Genomic DNA, 25,855 nt, shown 5'->3' on the forward strand with positions numbered 1-25,855 from the left:
CGTTTTATAGTGTGCGGATTCAATAAATATATACATATACATTATCGTAAACAGGATATATAAATCCTTTGTTATAATCTATCTATATAAACTGTCAGGTATGTAATAAAATACTCAAAATAATAATTATTTATTGTGAAAACAGATTTAGAAAGCATATTTTTATGAAGAAAGATAATAAAGTGTCATAATTTCATTAAAGAGTGTAATTGATGCAAATTAAATTACGCAATGAAAGCCTGCACTATTTCAAACAAAGGTATATCTACTGCCAAACCATGGTTTATTGCAAAAGAGAGGCGAAGGATACCAAAGGGACATTCAAACTCATAAGTCGAAAATAAACTGACAACCCCATGGCTAAAAAAAGGGCAAACATACAAACAGACAAACAACAGTACACAAAACACAACATAGAAAACCAAAGAATGAGCAACACGAACCCCACCAAAAACTGGTGGTGCTCTCCGGTGCTCCGGAAGGGTAAGCAGATCATACTCGTCATGCAAATTTCGTTTTAGAATTCATTGCATATTGAAATTCTTTAAGGGAGTCGAAATTTGCTGATAATCTATTTTTTACACAATTGTTTTTGGCATGCCAGAAAACCAGGTTCAACCCACCATTTTTTTCTTAAAATGTCCTGTACCAAGTCAGGAAAATGCCATTGTTATATTATAGTTCGCTTCTGTGTGTGTTACATTTTAATGTTGTGTTTTTGTTGTGTCGTTGTTCTCCTCTTATATTTGATGCATTTCCCTCAGTTTTAGTTTGTAACCCGGATTTGTTTTTATCTCTATCGATTTATGAGTTTCGAACAGCGGTATACTACTGTTGCCTTTATTTAATGTGATGTTTATCGTTAATCTTGTTTTAAAATGCATCTTCTAGAAAGGTAGCTGTTTACCATCCTGGAGTGGATTAGATCATCCCCGATTTTTTTATTTTTTTAGACCAAAACGTATTAGTTTGGAGAAAAAAAGAATGAACAAAAATACCGAACTTCAAGGTTTCATAATTAAAAAAAGGAAAAGTCCATAAAACCTTACAAAACCAAAACTCGACGATATAAACCAACAGAAATAATGGAAAACAACTTTCATATTTCTGACTTGCTACACTCATTGAGGTGCGAAATATTAAATCTGCCACTGTCGATATCAATTTGCTTTTACTAAAAATAATCTAAGCAGATGCAGATCTTTTTTATAAATTGACATAAGTCATTCCATGTTAATACAACTTTTACTGCAACTTCAAAGTTAGAAAAAGCTGTTAATCTTTATTTTCTATGTAATATGGCTTTTATAAAGATTAGTGCATTAACATCAGTCATAATGTGAGAGTTGGTGTATAAAAACAAATATTGAAGCAGAAGAAAACAAAAAAAACATTAGAGTTTATATATTTTCTCCTGAAGTCATTACCAATGTACAACAAAAACATACACTATCCTAATTAGTTGGAAAGGTTAACGTTTGCTAAATATGATACACCATTTTCAATGTAGGTAAATTCAATATTGAGATCACTTAATCAAATAGTTGCATTTAAAACTACATTAATACTCAAAACACATTAATCTGCATTACGTTTGTTTGAATTCAAGACAACAAAGTTTACAGAAACTTATCAAAGGTGAAGTTCAATTGTATTCAAATAATAACGTAATATATGCTATATAGTAAACAGAATATGCTTAGAACTTTGGTTCTGACTTTTATGCATTTTTACCTAAACGCAACAGGTTGGTTGAATACATTTAGTTGAAGTATTAAAGTAATGAACGTCAAAACACTTGAAGTTCCAATTGCCTGTACTTATTATACCTACATGAATCTTGTTGGGTACTTAATCGTAAGTTCTCGGAAATTCTTTTTTTAAGGGGTGGTATATATGTTTTTGTCAAATATCTATACTACTAAAATAACCAGGTTCAATTTGTTAGCCTTCATGACGTTAACACGACGAATCGAAGAATTCAAATTTATATATAACTAATTTAGGACAATGGTGTTGATTAAAAATTACACCATTCCAGGCCCTTTTGTGTTCCACATAATTAATATTACCAATAATTAATAAGTTCCGGGTCGAATCCGATACCGATACCAATAGTATATGTCGCATGTAGCTTCCGGTAATAGAAAACCAAGACGGGTTCAAACAGAAACATTTTGAATGCACAGAAAACTTTGCCCATTATAATCAGCATGGCTTTATCAGATGACAATACGAATACTAAAAATACAGGCTAAAAAATAGGCGTAGATTATTTTATTCAGTCACGGACCCGCGATGTCGGGGTGTGTTCTTGTAACAATAAAACATCAAATGCACCGTTAACAACTTACCATTTGGTAAAACACTGTACATATAACTTGGGCATGGCTGGATACTTAAGGAACCAGATTCAGTGTGTGGCCAACACATTATTCCATCAAACACTTGATTACAGTAGCTATCTATGAAAGAAGAAAAAATAAGTTATCCATTATAACTAGTTACATTTTTTGTTGCCCTTAGAGACAACTTTTTGGTAAGGCCGGAATAAAGTTGATTTTGTAAACGTTTTTAATTTGATGAATGCAAATGCATGATTTTATACTTCCGGTCAAACGAAGCTAGGGCAAAAGACTTTTTTGAATAATAACAGTGGTCTTATTATTTAATCTTTAGAACACATTAGTCATAATGACAGAAGATAAAGTGGGACCTATGTTAATATAATAAACCGGGATAGTGCATCATAATTTGTACGGTAATGTAGTTTATAGAGCCCGTAAAGTAAGATACGATTCATCCTTCTTATGTTGTTCTGTTTCACTACTGTTCCAGGTTAGGGGGAGGATTGAGCGCTTGCAAACAAGCTTAACCCAGCCACATTCAGTATGTCTCTGTCCAAGTCTGTCATTTTGTTTCCTTTTATCGTTTTGTCATGAATGGCCAATGGTTCTATTGTTTGAATTGTTTCATATTTTTCATGTCGGTGCCTTTTACAGCTGACTATACGGTATGTGTTTTACTCATTGGTGAAGGCCGGAAGGTGACCAGTAGTTGCTTACATCTACGTCATTAGAGCACTGGTTGATACTTGATTTATTTGCAGTAATACCACATCTTATTATTGTTATATTGTTCTCAAAGGAAATCAATTCAACACTATAATAAGATAATAGACTAGTTATTTTGTTTTTATCGGTACTAACATTGTGTCAATAATAGATTAAAACATGACCAAATATGTTTTGCTAGACAGTTATCAACACCTATGGGCCTACGCCCTATTGATTGATATATTAGAATTGCACACTGCCATGCTTTTCTCAAGATTGTTTTTGACGTGTTTATTTTAAATCCATTAGATGTGTACAGATTGGTATTTTAGTCTTATATCTAGAGTTCAGTAACTGCGAGTACTGTTATATTGGAATATGTTTCTTTTTATTTTTTGTGGTGTTTAAATTCATCATAGATTAAAAGATTCATTAATGACGCTCGAATCAAAAAGGGTAAATAGACTAAATAAAGCACGCAGTTGAGGAGCATTAAAAAATTCCGAAAGGTTTTGTCAAATACAGCTAAGGTAATCTATTCCTAAATTAAAATTCAAATTTATGTAAACAGTTAATTTATGATTGTGACCAAATGAATGATAATTCATGTCAACACAGAAGGGCTGACTACTGGGCTGGTGATACCATCGGGGAGTAAACCTCCACCAGAGGTGGTATCGACCCAGTGGTTGTAAATTAACTCATCATAGATACCAGGATTAAAGTTTGTACGCCAGACGCTAATGTGCATAGTGGTAAATCGGAAGACACGAAAACAAAGACAAGCACCAAAAATTTGCGCAAGCATATATTCAAGTATACACTGAAAATCACGAAAAAAACACATTCAAACCACCAACAAGGCATGAGCAGTAGTTCTTAAAATAATAATTGAGTAGTAGTTCAAATAATGACAAAACTGTACCCGAACCCGAGGTATCTAAACATCCTTTACAAATGCTGTCATCCGCCACATTGTTTCGATTTTTTAATTGTTGTTTCTGGCTTAGATTATCTCATAGATTATCGACATTTAAATGTTTATGTAGCAAGTTCATTTTTGTACTTTAATCTCAAAATTCTTGAAAAACCTAAGAAAAGTTATAATAGTAATCGATGAGTGATAAGAAAACGACAGTAAATGTCTAGCCTGATCTTAAAGCTAATAAATCATGCGAGGGAGAGACGAAAATAAGATTATCATAGCAAAAATTACATGAACTCTATTGTTTGAGTGAGATCTAAGCTTTGCCGGGGTTTAATCTATAGATATCTGGTACCATTTTATATGCGAAAATGACGTTATCAGGATTAAATATGCTGATATAGTTAAATAAAATAAAATTTGATGTACCACTTTCACGTTCGAGTGCAATTTCATTTTTATTTATGGCTCATAAAAGCAGTAGTATCTATTTAATTTCTTTAAACTTAAAAAATAGTCATAAAACTGATAAATCAACCAGTTGTAATTCTCGAAATACTTTTTCTAGCGTAGAATAAAAATCAGTAATTAAAATTATTCTCCGCCAACGGAGAAAGCAATTATACCCTTGATATGCAATTAAAGATTATCATTCTTTTCTACTAACTATGTCACTTATCATTAACGGTGGTAAGGTTTAATGGTAGGCCAGTCAGTGAAACGTCTTCTATTCTCAAATAGTTAATTAAAAATAGTCTTCCAGAAGATATGAACACGAAAAAGCAAATGGTTTAATAGATGACACTATCTATTAAATTTTGTTTTGTAATTTTTTTGGGTTGGTAACCTTATTAACCAAATTAGCCGTACGTTATTTGCCAGTTTTTTTGGGTTTTTTTTTTTTTTTTTGTATTTTGATTTTGGAGGTTTCAAAATCAGTGTTATTTGTTTGAATGTTTATTAAATATGAACGTTTCTAAGAACGAAGGACTGTTTTTGATTTCTGTTGTAATAAAGCATCGGGGCAAGAGGGTGTATAATGGTTTACTTTTTATGTTGTTTCACAATTAAAATCATTAAAAATAATACGGAATAAATACTCAATACAGATAAATACAAGATGCAGAAGGAAATTCTAAAAAAAAATGTTTTCCGTAGCGCTTTGATAGATAACTTCACCAGAAACGCTCAAAACTAAAAAATTTTGAAAGCCAATGATGTATAAGATCTGGACCGCAAACATGAGGTACTATATGAAAAAATAGCCAAATTCATTTTTTATCAGCTTTTCCTGTGGGAGTTAATTTATTTATTAGGTTATTAACGGATAATTTCAGAAAAAAATAGATACTACAAATGATGACGTTACCAAAACTCTGACTACTGAGCTGATGATACCACCGTGGACTAACAGTCCACCTACAGATGTATCGACCAAGTGGTTGTAAATGGAAAAACACACTATGTAATTTCTTGCTTCCGAATCGCTTTTCTGGTTATACCGTCATCGGGAACGCTGAAAACCCTTGAATTTGAAAGCTAAGGTTATATAAGATCCAAAAACAGGAGGATCTAAGAGAAGATTACTGTGAAACACTTGGCGTGTACACGATTTTGCTAAAAAAAAATATGTCAGATAAATGGTGACATTTCATTCGTTGAGGTTGCATTTTTTTATTTATTCAGCTACTTCATGTATGAATGCAGACGGCTGAATATTAAATTTTAGTTTGATTCGTGATCATTATCTTGAAAAACCTATTCTATTCTAAAAGTGTTGTTCTGAAGAGACACAATTGATAAGCGTTGGTTCTATTAACATATATTATGAGCCTGGAGGAATAATATTATCTTGTTTACGAACCAACGTCTATCAATTGTGTTTCGAACTTATCATTGTGAAGTCTTTGCAAATTTAATAACTTTATTATAGGTAATCTAAAATAATAATATAATTATCTTCAATTATGTACAAGTAGCAATCACTACATGTAGGCGTTTAAATGGATGAGCGTTGGCTCGTAATAACATATACTATGAGTCCGGAGGGCTCTATCACTTGATTTATTCATTTTAAAATAAATCTGTGACGTCATTTCAAAACAACTGCTTTCTTCTTAGTTATAACTGAACTAACGATAACAATAGAAATTAATGGAAGGAACACACTAAGTACATTTAAACCATGAACAAAATGTTTTAAAAAATCGTATGAACTTACTATCTTCAAAAGTGTTGGCATTTCTGTTAAATGATCATGAATACTAGATACGCCCGTTATTTACAAAGCAATTCATATTCGATCTATTTTTTTTGGGAAAGTATATGTTTCAGAATTTCTAAAAAGAAACAGATATAATTTAAACCACGTCTATTTACACTCAGAATATTTTGCGAATTTGTTTTTTTTTTTTTAAAGATATGTATTGAAAAAGATGAAACTATAATTAAAAAAAAACCGGGGAAATATCTTATTTCTTTTGAAATGCGTAAAATATTTAATACAAAAAAAAATAAATCAAGTGTAGTTTTTAATGCCAAAATATAAACAATAACACACATAGTAAGAAAAATGAAAAATGAAAAAGAAACCAAAACAAGAAGAAACAAGACATTGAACATATAATTTGTTCTCCCAAAGTTTACTCTACAATTCGTCTTAATCTACGATTACTAGATAGGCTGACATAACATCGATGGTTGTATTGCTACTTGCAATGGATGAGTGGAGTCCAGAGTGTCATTCTTGAGGTTACAAGAGCGCAATTATTTGTATATATTTTAGTTTAACCCAAGATGGTACTCAGAATATAATAAGGTGCGGCTTCTGATTGGATGACACAGGGTTGAAATTAAATTTAATCGGAGGGTTATTTATTTAGGTTTTAAAAATTCTAAAATTTAAATTCATATTTTACAATAGTGTTGAAAATATTTTCAATTTATGTCCGAAGGAGACAAAAATTGTTACCTTTCCCATGAAACGAAAAAAAATAGACGTTTTTTTTCAAAACAGCATTTTAAGTCAACTTTTGCCCTATGACCATATACAATGTATATATTTTTTGGCTGTTATACAACGCTGACATTTCCAGGAACAGAAACTGCTACTCATTTTTGTACCCCACCTACGATAGTAGAGGGCACTATGTTTTTCGGTCTGTGCGTTTGTTCGTTCGTCCCTTCGTTCGTCCTTACCGTCCGTCCGTCTGTCCCGCTTCAGGTTAAAGTTTTTGGTCAAAGTAGTTTTTGATGAAGTTGAAGTCCAATCAACTTGAAACTTAGTACACAAGTTCCCTATGATATGATATTTTTAATTTTAATGCCAAATTAGAGTTTTGGCCCCAATTTCACGGTCCACTGAACATAGAAAATGATAGTGCGAGAGGGGCATCCGTGTTCTATGGACACATTTTTCTAGTTTGTGTAGTCTTCAAGAAATAAAACATTAAACAATACCGGTACCTATGGAAAAAGCATTACGAATAATTGCGGCCCTGACATTAAACTTTAAAGGTTGTCTTTCTTTTACCGTTAAACATTAGTAATTTAAAGTTTAATAGCTTGAAATACTTGTTTGGGAAATTCTGTTATGCAATATTTGTCATTAATTACATCTTTATATGGATTTTATTTAAGTGCCTACCATTAAGTGATAAGAACCAGAGGTATTGCATATGTTTTTTACAATTATATTCCATTTGTGAACTAAACGTTCCATTACCACTTAAATCTATGACATCGTACCACAAACATGAAATGCGTGTTCGGGGCTTCTAAACTAAAACAGCAATCTTAAACGTTAAATGGTAATACTCTCACATCTGTTAATTAGAAGCAGCAGATTAACAACATTCAAATTCCGTGAATCCATTTGACATTAGCAAAATAAAAGAAACAAAAACCTGATGGAATTGCATTAATTCCAAATGGAACGAGTGCGGTTGTATCAATAGGGTAAGCGGCTAATGCAATGCATGTGATGCCATACGAATCTACACTTAAAATGACACGATAGGATATGACACAATCGGTAAATTTTCAAATACGAATGCTATTCTGGTATCTTGAACCCCTGAATACATTGTATATGAATCTTACATATGTAGAGAGTACATCGGAAAGGTAAATCGGCAATTGGGTGGACCGTACAGGACATATATGACCAACAAACGAAGAACAAATGCAGAAGAAAATTGCAACATGTCTCGCTGAGAAGACAATAAATGTACAAATCAGAACAGATACTATCACATTGTAACAATACAATAAATATACAAGTCAGAACAGATACTATCACATTGTAACAATACAATAAATATACAAGTCAGAACAGATACTATCACATTGTAACAATAAATGTACAAGTCAGAACAGATACTATCACATTGTAACAATAAATGTACAATCCTTTAAACAGACTTATTCGGAAAGGATATAGTTACGATACTGTTGTCAAGTCATTAAGGATTGCATATTTAGGTATTAATATTAATTCACTCATAGGGTCTTTGAATCGGAAATAAACACATTTATTCTAAAACCAGTTGTTGGCATGATACGGGTTATGTTCTTCTCATATATTTTATGATGGTATGATACTAAACCCCTAACGGGAGGGATTGTACTTGATTTTCATATGATGAAGACATAATCTTTCAATCAGTTTAATTGGGGTCTGGAGCTGGCATGTCAGTAACTGCTAGTAGTCCTTTGTTCATTTATGTATCATTGTCATTTTGCTTAGTTTCTTTTGTTACCTATTCTGACATCGGACTCGGACTTCTTTTTAACTGAGTTTTATGCGTATTGCTATGTGTTTCTTTATTCTACATTGGCTAGAGGTAGGATATCACATTGTAACAATAAATGTACGAGTCAGAACAGATACTATCAAACTGACTGTCAAATTTTCACGTTGTAGTCATGTACATTAAATTTTGTGTTTTGTTGATTAAACAAATCTAAATTTCAAAATAATATTATTTTCATGTACTTAGGCCTACCACACTTTATGTCTGTAAATTCAGGATATCTTGACCGTGTGCTGTATACGTTAACTTGTTTTTATTTTATATATTTATTTTCTCAGACGAGTTGGTGGTCTGATGTGATGTTATCTTCATTATTTTTGTGATTTTTGTTATTCTATTTGGTATGATCTTCTATAATTGTAGAATCCATAATGTACTTCTTTTAATTGCTATCAACTAGAAAAATAATATGTCCGCTTATAACTTACCATTTCTAACGGAGGCCGACAGCCTACTAACATTGCACTTTTCTTCTGCTTTTTGAACCATTTCCTGTTCATACTGTAAAGATTTCGATACATCCGAAACCTGAAACAAAAATGATTATTATCGTGTAAATTGAGATGTAATGAAATGGTCATAAATCGAATAAGAGGGGAAAAACTTAATTTCGTCGAATATTCTGCGCAAAATAGTCTCTCTAAATGACGATGGATGTTTAAACTCTGATATTTAGTTCAAAGAACAATGTTACAACATTTTCATTGGACAGATGGACGGAGGGAACAGGGACGGACGTACGGAATACTGTGCACCCCTTCTTTTGAACGGGAGTTTAATCAATTCCATTAATTGAATATGCTTTAATGTATTTCCGGGGACTTGTCCAGGGACAGAAAGATTAATTGTAGATCACTTACTGGAAAGCCCAAATGAAACGATAATTGACGAGTACAATGTTGGTTGTCAGATTTCCAGCCAAGGGTCAATGGTTCTCTCTAGACACTCCGGCTTCCTCCGATTTAAACTGACCTCCACGATATAGCCAATATTGCTGAGAGTGGCGTTAATTCCAGCAATCAATCACAAATGTAGGTAGTCAATACAACGTAAGAACCTCCAAATGCTCATATGAAGCATTTAGCTGAGATGTTGTAGTTTTTATTATACTGAACATTTTATCTGTTATGCTATGGGCAGAAACACAAAATAAAACATTATTGACAGCTTGATGGCCATTTTGTAGCTGACTATGGGTTTTGCTCATTGTTGAAAGCCATATGGTTACCTATAGTTATAATCTTCCATGTCATTTGGTCTCATTGGAAATCATACCACATCTTCTTATTTTTATATTTTGACTGTCACCGAAAAGGGGGATATTGTATTTGGCAGAAGTTCGACCTTGTAACTGCCAACATTCAGACCGCTCAAAATTGGATATCATAGTCAACCTCCACAGTCAACCTATGCTAAACTGTTTTCTAAAAATGTTATAAAGCAAGAACAAATAAGATATTTTTATTTCAGTGATTGATTGATTGTTGCTTAACGTCCAGTGGCAAATATTTCATGCATTTTCAGCATTTAAGTTGTTTATATCTACAGGAATGCTCACTGTAATGTCACAAAGTTAACATATTACAGCTATCGTTCATCTTCATGCTTTTGTGTGTTTAAGGCAATCAAAATATTTTAATAAATGCATTCCATTTTTATAAACTATTTGAAATGACAGAAACAAAATTGACTTCAAATAATCAAGATTGATATGGGGTATTGGTCAGTCAGAAAACCGCACAACAGCACTATCCACCAAAGTTTAAATGACGTAGATATCATGTTTACAGAACAGTTAACAAAGGAAGTATTATGGTACCATGAGACCAGGTTATAAAAATTCAAATAAAAACAGTTTTTTTTCTTTCCACGTAAATTATGTTATTGCTAACCGATAAATTGTTTTTTATCATTGTCATGTCATAACAATCAGCGAATACATCATTGATTGAATCGGTGATCCTAAAGAATACTCTATCAGTAAGATCGTTGAGTCAATGAATATTCAATAAATAAAAATGCCTTTTTAACTAAAAAATATTGAGAATATCCATATCAATAATTATAAACAACTTTAAAATTTTAGAATATCTTTATAGCCAGAAACCTATAAAAAATTGTCCTTGTATATACCGTATTTAGAAATTATAAGAAAACTAAGGTTTCAACTCCCTATGGCAAAATTGATCTTAGATGGATTTGGCTATTATTTTTAGGTCCTTTTTGGTCATATAGCTCTTCGTCTGTTTCGGTTCTTATACATCTTTGGCTTTCAAATATTCGGCTTCGGGTGTTTCTGGTGAAGGTAGATCCAGAAAAACGCTTCAGCCGCATGCAATTTATAACAGGTTGTTTTCATTTTTTGAAGGCCGTACGGTGACCAATAGTTGCTTACATTATGCTATTTCTACTCTCTGTTCACACAGTGTATATAGATATATCCAAAATTTGTTTTTATCTTAACATTTCGGGTGGAGTAGTATTGTTTTATAAATGCAAGATTATCTAACTCGACATATCTTCTTTTTCTTTTTATCAATCTGATATCAGACAACTATTTAGAAGTATTGTGTTCAACTGATTATGATAATCTCCTTGCATTTGTATCCTACTGATAAAAAGTAACATGTTTATAAAAACATTTCCACTGCTAAATAGCTTCCTGTTATATATATATCTAATTCTCTGATATCCTATCTTGTTGTAAACAGCATGAAGTATTTTGACTACCCCGAATAATCTAGTCCCTCCCCGTGAACGACTCTCTCACTCACCCATGTAGCGGAATAGAACGACTTGAATATTTCGGTTATATTTTTTTTTTTAAAGATAAATAAATGTATCTTGAACAACCATTTTGAATGTTTCCAAGTCCTATTTTCATTACTTCATATTTAAAATTTGTATTTATATTTATTATATCATTTTTACTTTAATAGTTTACAATTGGCACACTTAATGAACAATGTCGAATATTTCCAAATCCTATTTTTATAACTTCATATTTAAAACTTGTTATTATATTTATTATATTATTTTTACTTTAATAATTTACAATTGGAACACTTAATTAACAATGCTGATAAAACCACTTATAGTTTGTTTATACATGCTGGTTTTCTTCAATAAGAAGTAACTCGATATTTGATAATGTTTGATACATTATACAATGAAAAGGTGAACAAAAATATATAAAAGTAATAATAACATGGCTGAAATAGAATAACAAATTGTTTTAAAAACTTTAGAAAAAAAACTTATATATAAAACAACACATTTTCTATAAATTGAATTCAAAGAAAATCATAGAAAGAGATATAAAGTATGATAAATAATAAAAAATGAAAACAACACTTTAAAAATTTCATGCGTTCGTAGCGCTTTCCTGTATTTACCTTCATCAGGAACACTCAAAGCCGATATTTGAAAGCCATGGCCCAAGTTGAAGAGCTTTATGATCGAAAAGGACATAAAAATGATAGCTAAATCCATCTAAAGTCAACTTTGCCTGATGGAGTTGAAACCTTAGTTTTGTAATAATTTCTGTATTTATAATCGAACAATTTCAGAAAGGTTTGTTATAAACTACCACTTAGCTGATGAAACCTTCGGGACTACGTAATAGTCCAACAAAAGCGGTATCGACCCAGTGCTGCAAAAATAATTATGATTGGAAAGAACCAAAAAATAAAAAGAAGCATTTAAAAAAGGGTTTAAATTAAATAAATGTATACTTAATTAAAACTTTTTTTTTATTATAGAAATACCTTACCTCATTCTGGTGACAAACTGTACCTCCACAAATCCTGAATATTAAAACCAATACAATACTACAACTACAGAGTATAAAGCACATTGTAACGTTAACTAATACCAAATCGTAGTCTCTAACTTCACAGTTTCCTTTACCATCCAAACTCTCCAATGTAGTCTTCAATGACTTATGAGCCTTCTAACACAGTCGATAAAAAGTCTTAACTTTAGAATAAGGAGAAAAAAATAATGCAAATTGAATGTATAACTGTCCAAGAATATCACTATTCATAATCCAGTCATAGTCTATATTTTATTATTGTTTCCAATAAACCATCGTTACCATAGCCTACTGTCAATTAAAAGAATCTTCTCTGCCTCCTCAATAAATGAGAAATATAATTGGATATGTAAATCTCTGTTCTTCGTATAATACATAGCTTATATTTCAATCGGTTATTAAATTACAGTATTTTTTATTTACGCATAATTCAGTCACAACAAGGCGGAGTGGCATGTGTGCTGCTTCCACAGAACACTGCATTATATCTGAAAGAAAATAAGTATATGGAGTAATTACTAATGACTAAATCATTGGTGGTTGGCCGTCAATTATTGCAGTTTTTTATTTTCATATATTAAGAATTAATATACGTTTGTTTATTGATATGTAAAACCTTGTATTGCGATAGTCTTGATGAAGTATCATAATGATAGTCAGTTGACAATAAAGTCCGATGCCTAGCCTTCCGACATATATAGGTGAAATTATATCTATAATAAATCAGTGATGGAAGTTTGTCAATTATTAGAAATTTTATTTTCATATATTAAGAAAATATAAGATATTATGTTTGAGTATTGATATGTAAAAACTTGTACCGTGATAGTCATTTGAAAACGCAGTCCGATATAATGAGCACCCTTAAAGTTACATGTATAGGTGAAGTTCTAACTAATAAGTTGTAGATTGTAAAATGTCAATTATTGCAATTTTTCATTTCATATATTAAGGGTCGATATATACGTTTTTTTATTGATATGTAAAAACTTGTATTGCGATAGTCTTGATGAAGTATTATAGTCAATTGACGCATAATAGTCCGTGGATAATAAAGTCCGATGGTGAGCACCCTTACATGTATAGGTAAAGTTATTACTAATAAGTCAGTGATGGGAGACTGTCAATTATTGCAATTTTTCATCTTCATATATTAAGTGCCAATCTGCCTAAGAATCAGGCAGTGGTGAAAACATGACAAACAAAAACCCACTCAGCTTTACATTAATTCATGTTCAGAATGTATAATGGTGCATGAATATAACATTCGTTTCCTTTCCCCGTTCTGGTAATTCAAGATATAATTTGGTTGATATGCACTAGACATTAACAATTAAGGGGCGATAACTCTGTAATTTGCTATCATTCTTACCAAAATTTAACTAAATATTTCTCCAATTACCAGACACGCAGAAACAAAAGACCTACCATTTCTAACTCAGGATGAGGGTACCTTCAAAAAAGGGTGGTTAGGTCGGTGGGTTTTTTCGGCCTTGTTTTGAATTTTTTCTAAATTGCCTGATACTTACAAAGACTGGTACTTAAGACTTAATATATGTTTGAATATCTATATGTAAAACCATGTACCGTGATAGTCAATTGACAATAAAGTCCGATGGTGCACACCCTTACATGTATAGGTGAAGTTATTACTAATAAGTCCAGTGATGGTAGGCTGTCAAATATTGCCACTTTCTAATTTTCATATATTAAGAGTTGATGTATGTTTGAATACTGATATGTAAAACCAGAGACATTTAATACATGCAATTCATGTCTCTGGTAAAACCCTGATCTATGATAGTTAATTGACAATAAAGTCCGATGGTGAGCACTCTTATATATATATAAGCGAAATTAAAACTGATAAGTCATTGATGGTAGGTTCTCAATTATTGCCACTTTTCATTTTTATATATTGAAAGTTGATAGATGTTTGGATATTGATATGTTATTCGGTACTAAGTATTCACGATGAATTATGATACTAGTAGTCAGTTGACGAGTGAGTCCGATGCTGAGCACCATTACATGTATGCATTCTATACAATATAAAAGGGGGGATTTCTGAGATTGACATGCAAAAAAATAATAATAAAACCTTCTATATTTCTATAGTCTAATAATTTCATTCTTAGTTGGATTTTTGTTTGGCAAAAAATGTGAGGGGGTGGGGAGCAATACCCCGGCTTATACATCTACTATAGACTTTACATGTTGTGGTCACATGGGAATTTACGGTATCTGGTCATTATAATAACTCTTGATAATGTCACTTAGAACTGAATGGGATGTCAATGTGAATGCCGTTGTTAATAAAACTACCCTCATGGGTTTACGGAGGGAAACTTTGAGTTTATTCGACAGTCAATAGATTGATTGATTGGTGTTTAATGCCGCTTCAGGACTATTGGCTGTTTCTTGGTGGTCAGTTTTTTTATAAGAAGCCGGAGAGCAAGGAGAGAAACACTGACCACCGGAAGGAAAACACTGACCACCGGAAGGAAAACTGTCAATAGACATGAAAATGTCTAATAACTACAGTGTTTACCCTGTAATTCTTGTACTGACTTGATGTTAAGAGCAAAAATAATAAATATAGGGAACAGTTGCCAGATAGATATAAAAATTATAACACAACCAATGTTACGAGTGTTAAGAAAGCATCCACCAAGCAAACTAAAATATATCCGATCGCCTGAAAATGACAATCATTGAAACATGTAGGAAAAATTTGACAATTCTTAAGATTTCTGCAACGATACTGAGAATAATGTTTCGAAGATGCAAGTTATATCGTATAGAAAGACAAACATTGTATTTACAACAAAAAGTCTTCGTCAGAGTCGAACTTTCAAAATGTGAAAATTCTTTGTAATCCCTTGTACAATGTTACAACACTCATACCCATATAAGGTCATTGTATATTTTTAGTAGAGACTCTTAAACTTCATCGAACAAACAATTTTCAAATAAAAAAAAAATCATGAATAAAAGTTTTTTTTTATTTTTTAAAGGTATCATTGTATAAAAATTATAGGTAGATTGTTCAGATAAGAGGGTCTAGGTGGGGTTTACAGAATAGAAAATAATGGACAAAAAACGAAGAATAAAGGGTTACAAAACAAAAAAGAGGAAAAAATAGGCAAAAAAAAAAGGAATAGAGAATAGTGCGATGCTAGTAAATTATACAGAATAGAGAATAATGAACGTCCCCCCCCCCCCCCCCAAAAAAAAAGAAAGAATAGAGAAATATGGCCTAATTTTTTTTTTCAAATACAGAAATGAAGACCCCCTTTCAAGACCCTCGTATAAGACATGGTGGGCCGTTATAAATAATTATCACACTGTTATATAGATATAACATGTTCATTTAATATTCTAAATATTGTATAGATGCATTGTAACATGATACTAGATTAACAATTAACATCCTAAAATAAGTATTTTCGGTCCGACATTACAGTCAAATTAGAAATTCTCTTTTGTACTATTTATCATATATTATTTAAGTTTATCGTGTTGCTTTTAATAGCACTCCAATGTCATTTTCTGAAAGCAAGTTGCGACATCAATCGTGCGAAGGTCATGTCAGATACATATCCATTATGAGAAAAAATTAAATTTCATTTGGAATTTCAAATTTAAATATACTATTACTTCTTCCTTTTTGTTACAAAACTGACATCTGATATGCAGCAGGAAGGAGATCTGGCTGTTTACTGAAATTCTTAAAAGTGAGTTCTATCCTGTATTCATATTACCGTTCTATCCTGTATTCATATTACCAGATTAACAATAAATCGTCACGATACAGTTTTGTCTTATGATTTTTTATCTTATTCTATAGCTACTTTTTACATTTTATTCAAATAAACTATTGTAAAAACAGTAATTCTTAAAGTGTTTTGATTTGAATGTTCTTTTGTGGACTAGAGCATTGATTGATTGGTTGGTTGCCTGTTTAATCATTGCTTAACATCGGATCTGGAACGGGGAACCAATTATTTCCCCCATTACTTCAATGATTTTTTATCCAAATTGAGGGGCAGATTTTTTATTTCCTATATTAGACTGCAAAATTGCAGTTAGCCCCCTTCATGGTTTCTTTGAGAATTCTCGGGGGGTCATGACCGGCATTTAAGAGAGCAATACTGTTTTGAGTATTAATATGGTCATTTATTAACTTCCTGATTATAATCGAAAATAAAATTTGGCCCATTTACTCAAACAATCATCCACACTATACATTTCAGAATCACTTAAAATTTAACAGAAGTTGAAAGTTTAATGAATTCCCTTTAGATATACTACAATTTTAAGCATCTTTACGTAATTTTTCATCTCGGCACAATATACCATTTAAAAGATGGTATATTTATTTAGGAACTTCATTCGTTGGTACTGGATTGGTATCCTGTAACTGGGATCCTATTCCATCTATATTATGCCATATATTTGTTATTAACTAATCTATCAATATAAGAGAAAGTATCTGAATGATATAAACAATTTTATCTTTTGTACTTGTAACTCTTATTGATAACATATATCTTTATTCTCGTAAACAAAAGTACAACGTTTAAGAGAAATATAAAAAAGAAACTAACACACTTTGTATAAAATACAAGTACAAATGTAGAGACACAAAGAGTTTACCCAGGATATTCTAGGCATTCAATAAATCTTCGTATAATTTGCTTAAATAGTTCAGACGGTTTGTTGCTATTTGTTAGATCTTGAAATTCTAAAATGTGGTCTGTTTACAAAATGATGCTTTAAAAGCGTTTGTCTACTTGCATTTATGGCTGAACATTCCAACACATAATGAAATATCACCGGAATATCAGAGCAAAATGGCTACACGAGGACGACTATGGGTATATCCCTGAGTAACATCTGTAGTCACTTCTTGCCTGGTCCAATTGATCGTTATGGGTGTAATCGTATACAGTAACTATTGTGTAATCACATACAGTAACTGTTATTAAGGACTTTCCGTTTTAAATTTCCCTTGGAGTTCGGTATTTTTGTTATTTTACTTTTTACGTCCTTGTACTTTGGTCTTTAGTCAACACATCTCCTGATTTTTAATCCTAATATTTTCATTCAAGATAGTTCGACATTGAACTTTATTATTTATCTATTATACGTCGATGGCAAACAAACAAGAAGAAAAAAACACACCAACGATATGCTCCTATATGAAATACTGAACTGTGCTATGATGTCCCATGAGAAAACTATCCAACACAGTCCAAATTAAACGGATTTAATCACGTATTGCACACCGTGCGATCTTCATCAATAAGAAGCAAATTACTAGTATTAACCTCTTGAATTTAAAAATATTCCATCTTGTTGTTTTGGGAGTGAATTCGAAATCTTTGTTTAAATGTCAAAATTAGCGAGTGACCCTGGCGGCACTCTTTTTAATATCATTTGAAACAGAGTAGGGTCCTTTATAGAAAATCTTCCATGCACTATTCCGATTCCGTTAGGTTTAAGTTGACCTGGTACATAATGTAGATGTACGATTGTCAATTGGTTTTCAATATGAACTATTTGCCTCGAATGCTGCCATGTACACCACCTAATCAACAGTGAATAATGAAAAGGTTTCCTTATCATCAATCTCAAAACATTTCGTTTTGTAGATATATCGGGAAATATTATTTATTGAATGTTGTGTGTTTAGCGTCCAGTGGCAAATATGTCATGTATACAATGTATGTAAGGTTGCATTATTTACCAAACTACTACTGTTCTTGTCCAAATATCTATAAACTAGATTTATTGTTAAGAGATGCCAATAAAACTCTGACTATAAGTATGGAAAATGAGATGTCATATTATTACTTAACATTGTATAATGTGTGTTGTTTTCTTCTGTTTATCACTGTGTCATATTGAAAAAAAATGTTTTGATTGCTATGCATGTATATACATTCATTCAATCATTCAAATTGGCAATAGATCCAATAAATAAGCACTATGAAGTTGGTCAACCGAGATAAAGAACATGTATTTCGAATGCCAATGAAAATTATGAGTTTACTTACTTTTTGCAGGTAAGCACTTTGAATTGCAACAAACCCCGCAATTTGTTGCAAAGGTTCATGAACGTACAGAGAGTACGACACGCTCCCTACAAGATGCATCAGATTTAACTTCCCTCATTCTGATCGGATGTGGATGTGTATTTATACATCACATAGAGGAAGGTTTGAATGGTATATACAGAATACAGAATAATGGCAAAAAATAAAATTAATAGAGAAAAATGAGCAAAAAAGATAAATAGTAGAGAATAATGGGGTGCAAAAGAATGAAGAATAACAGTGAAAAATAAAAGAATTAGGTAATAAAATACAGAAATGAACCATGCACAGAATAAAGACATCATGTAATAACAAATAAATCTCATAATTAAATGAGTTTCATGAGAATTTCACAGAATAAGCATTAGTTTTAAGATGATGAAAAATGCCCCAAAAAATAAAGAATACATAAATGAAGGACCCCCAATTCAAATCCTCATACACCCAAATTGGACGCCCACCTAGAGCATGGATTTTACTGCCGATGGGTAAAGTTCAGGGAGTAGTACCTTGTCCCTATACGCTTGTTTATACAGTATATGAAAATAAATCCTTAAAATATCTATGCATATGCTTAAGCTAATTATAAATGGAAGAGCATTGCTATTTTGTACTAGATTACATATACTAGTACATGTATAACGATATAAAGTATTAGGATTCTGCCTTTCTTGGTACATGTTTGCAATTATGATTGATCCTAATACCAGTTATTACATTGTCTATAAGTGTTTTGTTAAAATGTATACTTTATATTGAATGATTTCTTGACAATAAGAGAAATTTTGTCAAACTTCACAACATTCTTGGTATGCCTGTTCTTTAAATCAGAACGCATTCCCTGTGATATTGGGTCACAATATGTCATCGTAACCTTTTACAGCTACATGTAACTATTCAGTATGGGTTTTGCTCATTGTAAAAGTCCGTGCGGTGATCTGTAGTTACTAGTATTTAGTTAATTGCCAATCATTTGGTGGATAGTTCTCATGGACAATCCTATTCCATCTCCTTATTTTTTTATGTTTACAAATATTACTATCATTATTTGCTTCACCTCGGGGTTACACTAAGGCAAACGATTGGGAGCAAAAGTTTTATGTAATGTTGATCCCTGTAATCTATACTAAACAGATGTCATTTATATTAAGAGTAGGAACAAGATAAATAACATATTAATCGGTGGATAGGAGGAAAAACCTGCATATGATCTTTGCTATATTACTGATGAAATGTTTCTGGGTAAGAAATTAACTACGGGGTAGATCATTAATACACACCTTTAAATGAATATGGCAGACTTTGAATCAGCAAAATTTACGTGTGCGAAGCTAAAACAAATAAACTTAATTAGAAATATTTCTACTTAAAAATATATTAAATTTACGAGTTCTAAAATATGCATGTCATTCTGAAGATTGCTGTAAAAATGATTTGCAATGCTAGTTATCAAAGCAAAACATGTACTGTTTAGCTTGTTAACGTTTCTATACTAGTTAAAAAGTGCATATAACCTTTATAATTCAAAACACGTTAAAACAATGAGACATGCAACTCATCTCCGGCAATTATTGAATGACACTTTGAAGTTAATTTACTTCGAGCACTAACTCTTCTAGTTGTTTCCTGAAGTATTTCGTCAAGACATATGCCTCATTAAGTAAGCATGCTTTCACATAATAATCTTCATTAAAAAAGTAAACACCGAAGAAAAAGAACTAATCAGTGAGTTAAAATATCATCAATAAATATCAAAACACATCAAAACAAACCGACAGTATGACAATTCGATTTGGAATTCTCATTTGCAGTCTTTAACAAAACAATAAACAAGTTCTTGAGGAAAATAAAATAATTAACCTTGACATTTATTTCTTATTCATCTTAGAATTCTTTTTTTTTGTCTTTTATTTGTTAATCCGATTTAACGAGCTTCATATTTTTGTTTTTCGATTTTTATATGAATGTTATTATTCATATAAAAATTGAAAAATATAGATTATAACATGGCATTCTTCATATCAGACCCCTTATCAGCCCTAGGTCATGATATCAGCCCGAGAGCCGACAGGCTCGAGGGATGATTTTGACCATGGGCTGATAAGGGGTCTGATATGAAAAATGACATGTTATGTTCTTTTTATCATATACTTCAGCAGAAGCCATACAGACATGAAAACTTTTTTAAATCTTGTATTATTTGTTTTGCGTTTTTTTAATAATATATTTTCCTGTTTCCTAATATTTCTTCTGTTATTCTACTTCGCTATGTTTTCCACTTAAATGTACCACTGAGGTTTATTTTCCGGAATTTGCAGAATGACGTCGAAATACTTTGTGATTACGTTAAAGAAAGGCATGCGATAATAACCGGAAGCAGTTGATATAAACCGGAAACAGTTGATATATACCGGAAGCAGTTGATAACAAAAGTCATATCACACGGCTAAGACAATTCCTCAAATTTATTGAATAAATATATGTATAAATTAGTTTTATCCCATTATTTTCTACAAGTATATGATAAACGAAAATATCAAGCTTGTTAACTGGGATTAACAAATAAAAGATATTAAACAACTTGAGTTTGAGCTTTGTTATTAAGAATGGGGGTATAATGTACCAAAAGCTTCAATAAATACCCTCCAACCAAAATCAAAATTGGGAATATAAGATATGAGTGATTATTTATTAATACAAAATAAACAATATTTCCTGTAAAATATTTTAGTTCATGCTACAGGTTTCATGTTACAAAGTTTTAACCTAGCTAAATACATATACGTTAAATTTTGTAATTTAGAAGGGATAAATGTATAATTATAATCCCAATTCGTTTGTAACGATAATTTTCATTGGACGTTGACAAATATTTTGAAGGGTTAGATTCCACGTTTTACCAGTCCGTAACTAAGGAAAGCCTCCATTTTGAATTCCGAATTTGTTTTTGGTATGTAATTTCTCAAAAAGCAAGTATCTGTACAATATGTCAAATTCTGAATCGTCTAGAGTCTACAAAAGTTGTAATCAGAGTTTTTTTTAATTGGGATATGACAACCACCAACGAGGCCCTTTTGACTTAATACATGCACAAGGTTAATGTGGCAGGTTAAGATAATTTTGTGAGTTCTCAACCCTCTCCCTTTTATTCTCGATCAAAGGAATAAGAAAACGTCATACAAAAATATAAACCAGTACAATGTATATTTTCTGTTGATTATTTATTTTCTTAATCAACGTGTGGTTTGTTTGATCTCAGTTCTTCATTGATCAATATTCAATGATGACGTCAAATTTACTTGCTTTCCTCTAAATATCCAATTGTGGCGTCACTTATTAAGGCGACCATACCGGATGGCGTACGATAGAAAGAACATATGATCATCGGGAAAGAAGGATTAGGTTTGTCTGCATAAAAATCATTAGAGAAACAGATCCCATCACTGCATCTCGTGTGATACGATATTTCTCCACTCGACACAGTTACATTTTCGATATTTAAAATGTAACTGTCTCGAGTGGAGAAACATCGTATCACACTGGATGCATTGGTAGAAGATATAGTATATATATATATCATACTCTTGAATAATAGAAAACAATTTAAGATCTGCCATCGACACCTATGGTTAAAACTCAGATTCTTTAGACATTAAACAACCACTGATGAGGTTCCAACTTCTGGCAGGTACATAGAAATGTGTTACACTAGTATTGTGGGATCTAACCCCCCTACTCCACCCCCTTTTTAATCTCGGTTTGTGGATTATTAAAACGTCAATAACAGAACATAACACATAATCAGTACAGAAAAGGCACTTAAATGTAAAACATCGGTAGAATACACAACAACCTTACAAAATGATAACTAAAAATATCATACCGTATAAAAATGCATTTTTTAAATTAATTTTGTTTCCTTGTTTAGTTGATACATTGACAAACCAGGACACATAAAGCTGATTTTGTGGGATTATAGGGAATGTTACAGAAGTTTCGATTCTTTTTATCAGCATACCGGTATTGTCTGATCACTATCTAAACTGATAGTCTTACATGTAACAGTATGTTTCATGAAAATAGATTTTTAAAGTCGTCATGTTACCTAGATAAAATGTTAAATGATCGTGTGTGATGAAAATTCAGCAAAATATCATCAAACGTAACAATACTATATATCAGAATTGATTTATCTATACGTATAAAAAAAAAAACTAATTGTTTGATTTTTAGATACTCCGTATTATATCTTATATAGATAGCTGATCTTCATTACCAGAGTGTGACAAAAACTAGATGTGGAATATATATATATACAACATATATCAGTTGGGAAGGAACACGACAATGAAGTCATTAAAAAGAAGATCAGTGCTATATTTAAGTGCCCCAACTCACCCACCACTTTAAGATAAGAGGTCAATATACGGACCCTACATAAGCAATTATCTATACAATATATCAAGCCATTGAACACATGTTGTAAAGTTATATATGGAATGATTAAACTTGTCTTAGTTTCACAATTGATAGATCTTTTTTTCAGTGAGCAACACTTCCGAATTTAGCTTCACTAAAAGCTGAAATTTCTAAACAAGGGACCTTAAATAGGTTAGAGTGTTTATGAGTTATATTTTTGTATGGAGTTCGTGTTGCTGATCGAGTGCTGTGCTGTGTATACAGTTGTTTGTCTTTTGGTCGTTTTTAGTTTTTTGCCATGGCATTGTCAGTTCGTTTCCGAATTATGAGTTTTAACTATTCCTTTAGTATTTTCGCTCTTAAATATCACAGGTATACGATTATGTCTTTATCTCCCTTTACCTAGATTTCCTCCTTAAGAACAAAAAAGCTGCATTTCTAATTAAACATGTATCTCCTAGGTCCATCACCTTAAGTACATTTAAAAAAAAAAATTCAATATGCTTTTATATATCTTTTTAGTCTAATTTCATATGAGTATGCGTGTATATATAACATGCACAGGGCTGCCTAAGGTTTTTGTTTTCCGGGTGATTTTAGATACAAGATGTTTTAACTGGGAAATAAGATGCGTGTTCGGTAGCTGTGTAAAAAACGAGAAAAACATTTGAAATCGTTTCAGGCATTTATTTTGCTCCAAATTTTAGTCAAAGAAGTATTTTATAATATTTTTTCGTATAGATTGTTCCCTTTGGTATCGTTAATCAATTATTCAAGGAATCGGTACTGGTGAATTCAGAATAAAGGAGTTTATGGGTACGCATAACAGGACAACAGCCTCAAAACACAGTTAACTAAAAGAGAGGCTCACATAAGCCTGTATATATCATTTGGCAATCATATATGATTTATAAACGGTAAGTATCACAAAAAATGTAAGAACGTTACCATATCAAATAAATACACCCTGCTTTGTGCAAGACATACAAAGCTTTTCTATATATTGGACAGCGTGAAGACACAAGTCATCTACACTCCTACATATACAACAGTTACCAATCTTTTTGTCATGAACTGTTTGCTAAGCGGAGAGGCAGCAATGTCATTTTAAAGTCTTTGGTTGGCATGACCAGTGATATAACTCATTACACCTCGCATTTAAGACAAGCACTCTACAACGACAAATGTACTTAGTGTCTCTGCAAAAACTTTGATTTGCAATTATACTATTTGTTTTAATAGATTTACTTTATCAAAATGTTTATAAATTTCACTGGTACTTTTGTGTAAACAATTTTTGTAAAAAAATATTTTTGATATTATTGAATGCTTAAAAAGCATTGATGCAACTGAATACCATAAAAGTATTACAGACTTAAAGAGTTATCGCCCTCAACCTAGGTCCCCTCCCGCAAATTTTTCTTCGTGACGCTGATTTATGTCAGTTAAGAGCAGACACTGTTTCGGAGTTCGGCGCTTGTTTTGTCTAAATAGCATAAATGTTACAAAGTGCATATACAAACTTTAAATACATAAATAAAATAATATATCAGTTATTAATGTATACTTACATGTAGCTTCAAACAATTGTAGCGTTTATCGATAGATAACAGATAAAAACATTTATCACTGTTCGGTAAATCCCATATATACATATGTGTGCATCAACATGTTAGAACTAACTGATCAAAGAGGAGTTGATAAACAATTATTAAATTTTATATAGTATTCAATGGTAAAGCTCTTAACTATACTTAACCTGTCGCTTGAACTTTATCAAGTTAATATTCAATTAAGATAAACATATTTTACAGACGATTTTAATTACAATTATTCAAACGCAAGGTCATCTATTAGAATCAATAATTCTGAATAAACCTCTCGGTCAATCAGTTAACTTTTGCAATCTCAAGAATCATCTTGAAGGCGTGCAACCAAAATTTTATTAAAAGTATCAGGAAGCGTCTAGCACAAATTACTAGATTGCAAATCGAACTGAACAAGAGTGACCCGGATGCCTTCTGTTTAAAAGACTTGGGATAATTACCGAGTGCATGATCACTCGAAGTGATAACCTCATTGATCTTAATTGTATAGGTTTCTATAAATTCAAACATTAATTACAGATACGTATATAGTGCTCTGACAAATACGTGACAAGGCGTATATATATATAAACAATAGGTTATTCTTTATAAGCGTCAAACCATTGAAACTCGTCTAACGTAGCGAAAGATACACGAATCACACGTCAGGGATATGAAGATTTTTGCTTGAATTCATGAATAAAAATAGATTAATTAACTGATATCCAAAAAAACACATGCTTTTACATTTTTTATTAGATTCTTCTGCAAAGTGTAGATTATATAAGTGTGTGTTGGTACTATTAAAAATGAAAGAAATTGTATTTTTTTGTGATTTAAGAGTAATAGAGGATAAATTTCATTTCATCCTACAATGTAGCAGATATACTAATTTGCGTAAAAAATATGTGTCTTTTTGACCTGGTTTGTATAAAACATGTGTCCTGTGCACTGTTTTCTAGAAACTTTTTGTGTGCTATTATATATGATATCACACGTTTCAATTAAAAAACAAATGTTACTCTGAAAGAATCTTAAACGTTAACTTATTTTTTTTCTTTTATGTATTATCTGCAGAGTAAATGAATTTAGGAATGCAAATGGGTACATCAAATGTTGACAATTGTGATGATACCGCGT

General features: G+C 31.6%; 1 protein-coding gene across 4 annotated transcripts in view; it reads right to left on the minus strand.

Annotated features, from left to right (window-relative positions):
* The window catches only part of LOC127722167 (parathyroid hormone/parathyroid hormone-related peptide receptor-like), a 68,674-nt gene that overhangs the window by 37,490 nt on the left and 5,329 nt on the right, over positions 1-25,855 (minus strand). Inside the window, exons 1-5 of one of the 4 annotated variants that reach the window (XM_052229043.1) lie at positions 24,701-24,828; positions 19,991-20,041; positions 12,568-13,097; positions 9,224-9,323; positions 2,355-2,465 (exon numbers count right to left, since the gene is read on the minus strand). In XM_052229043.1, coding sequence (XP_052085003.1) covers positions 2,355-2,465; positions 9,224-9,323; positions 12,568-12,651 — 295 coding nt within the window. In that variant the 5' untranslated portion in view covers positions 12,652-13,097; positions 19,991-20,041; positions 24,701-24,828. Of the gene's footprint in view, positions 1-2,354; positions 2,466-9,223; positions 9,324-12,567; positions 13,098-19,990; positions 20,042-24,700; positions 24,829-25,855 lie in introns of those variants that run through there. The other 3 variants (XM_052229042.1, XM_052229041.1, XM_052229040.1) reach the window with 3 other exon arrangements.

The sequence above is a fragment of the Mytilus californianus genome, unplaced genomic scaffold, assembly GCF_021869535.1.
Source record: "Mytilus californianus isolate M0D057914Y unplaced genomic scaffold, xbMytCali1.0.p SCAF_12, whole genome shotgun sequence".
NCBI lineage: Eukaryota > Metazoa > Mollusca > Bivalvia > Mytilida > Mytilidae > Mytilus > Mytilus californianus.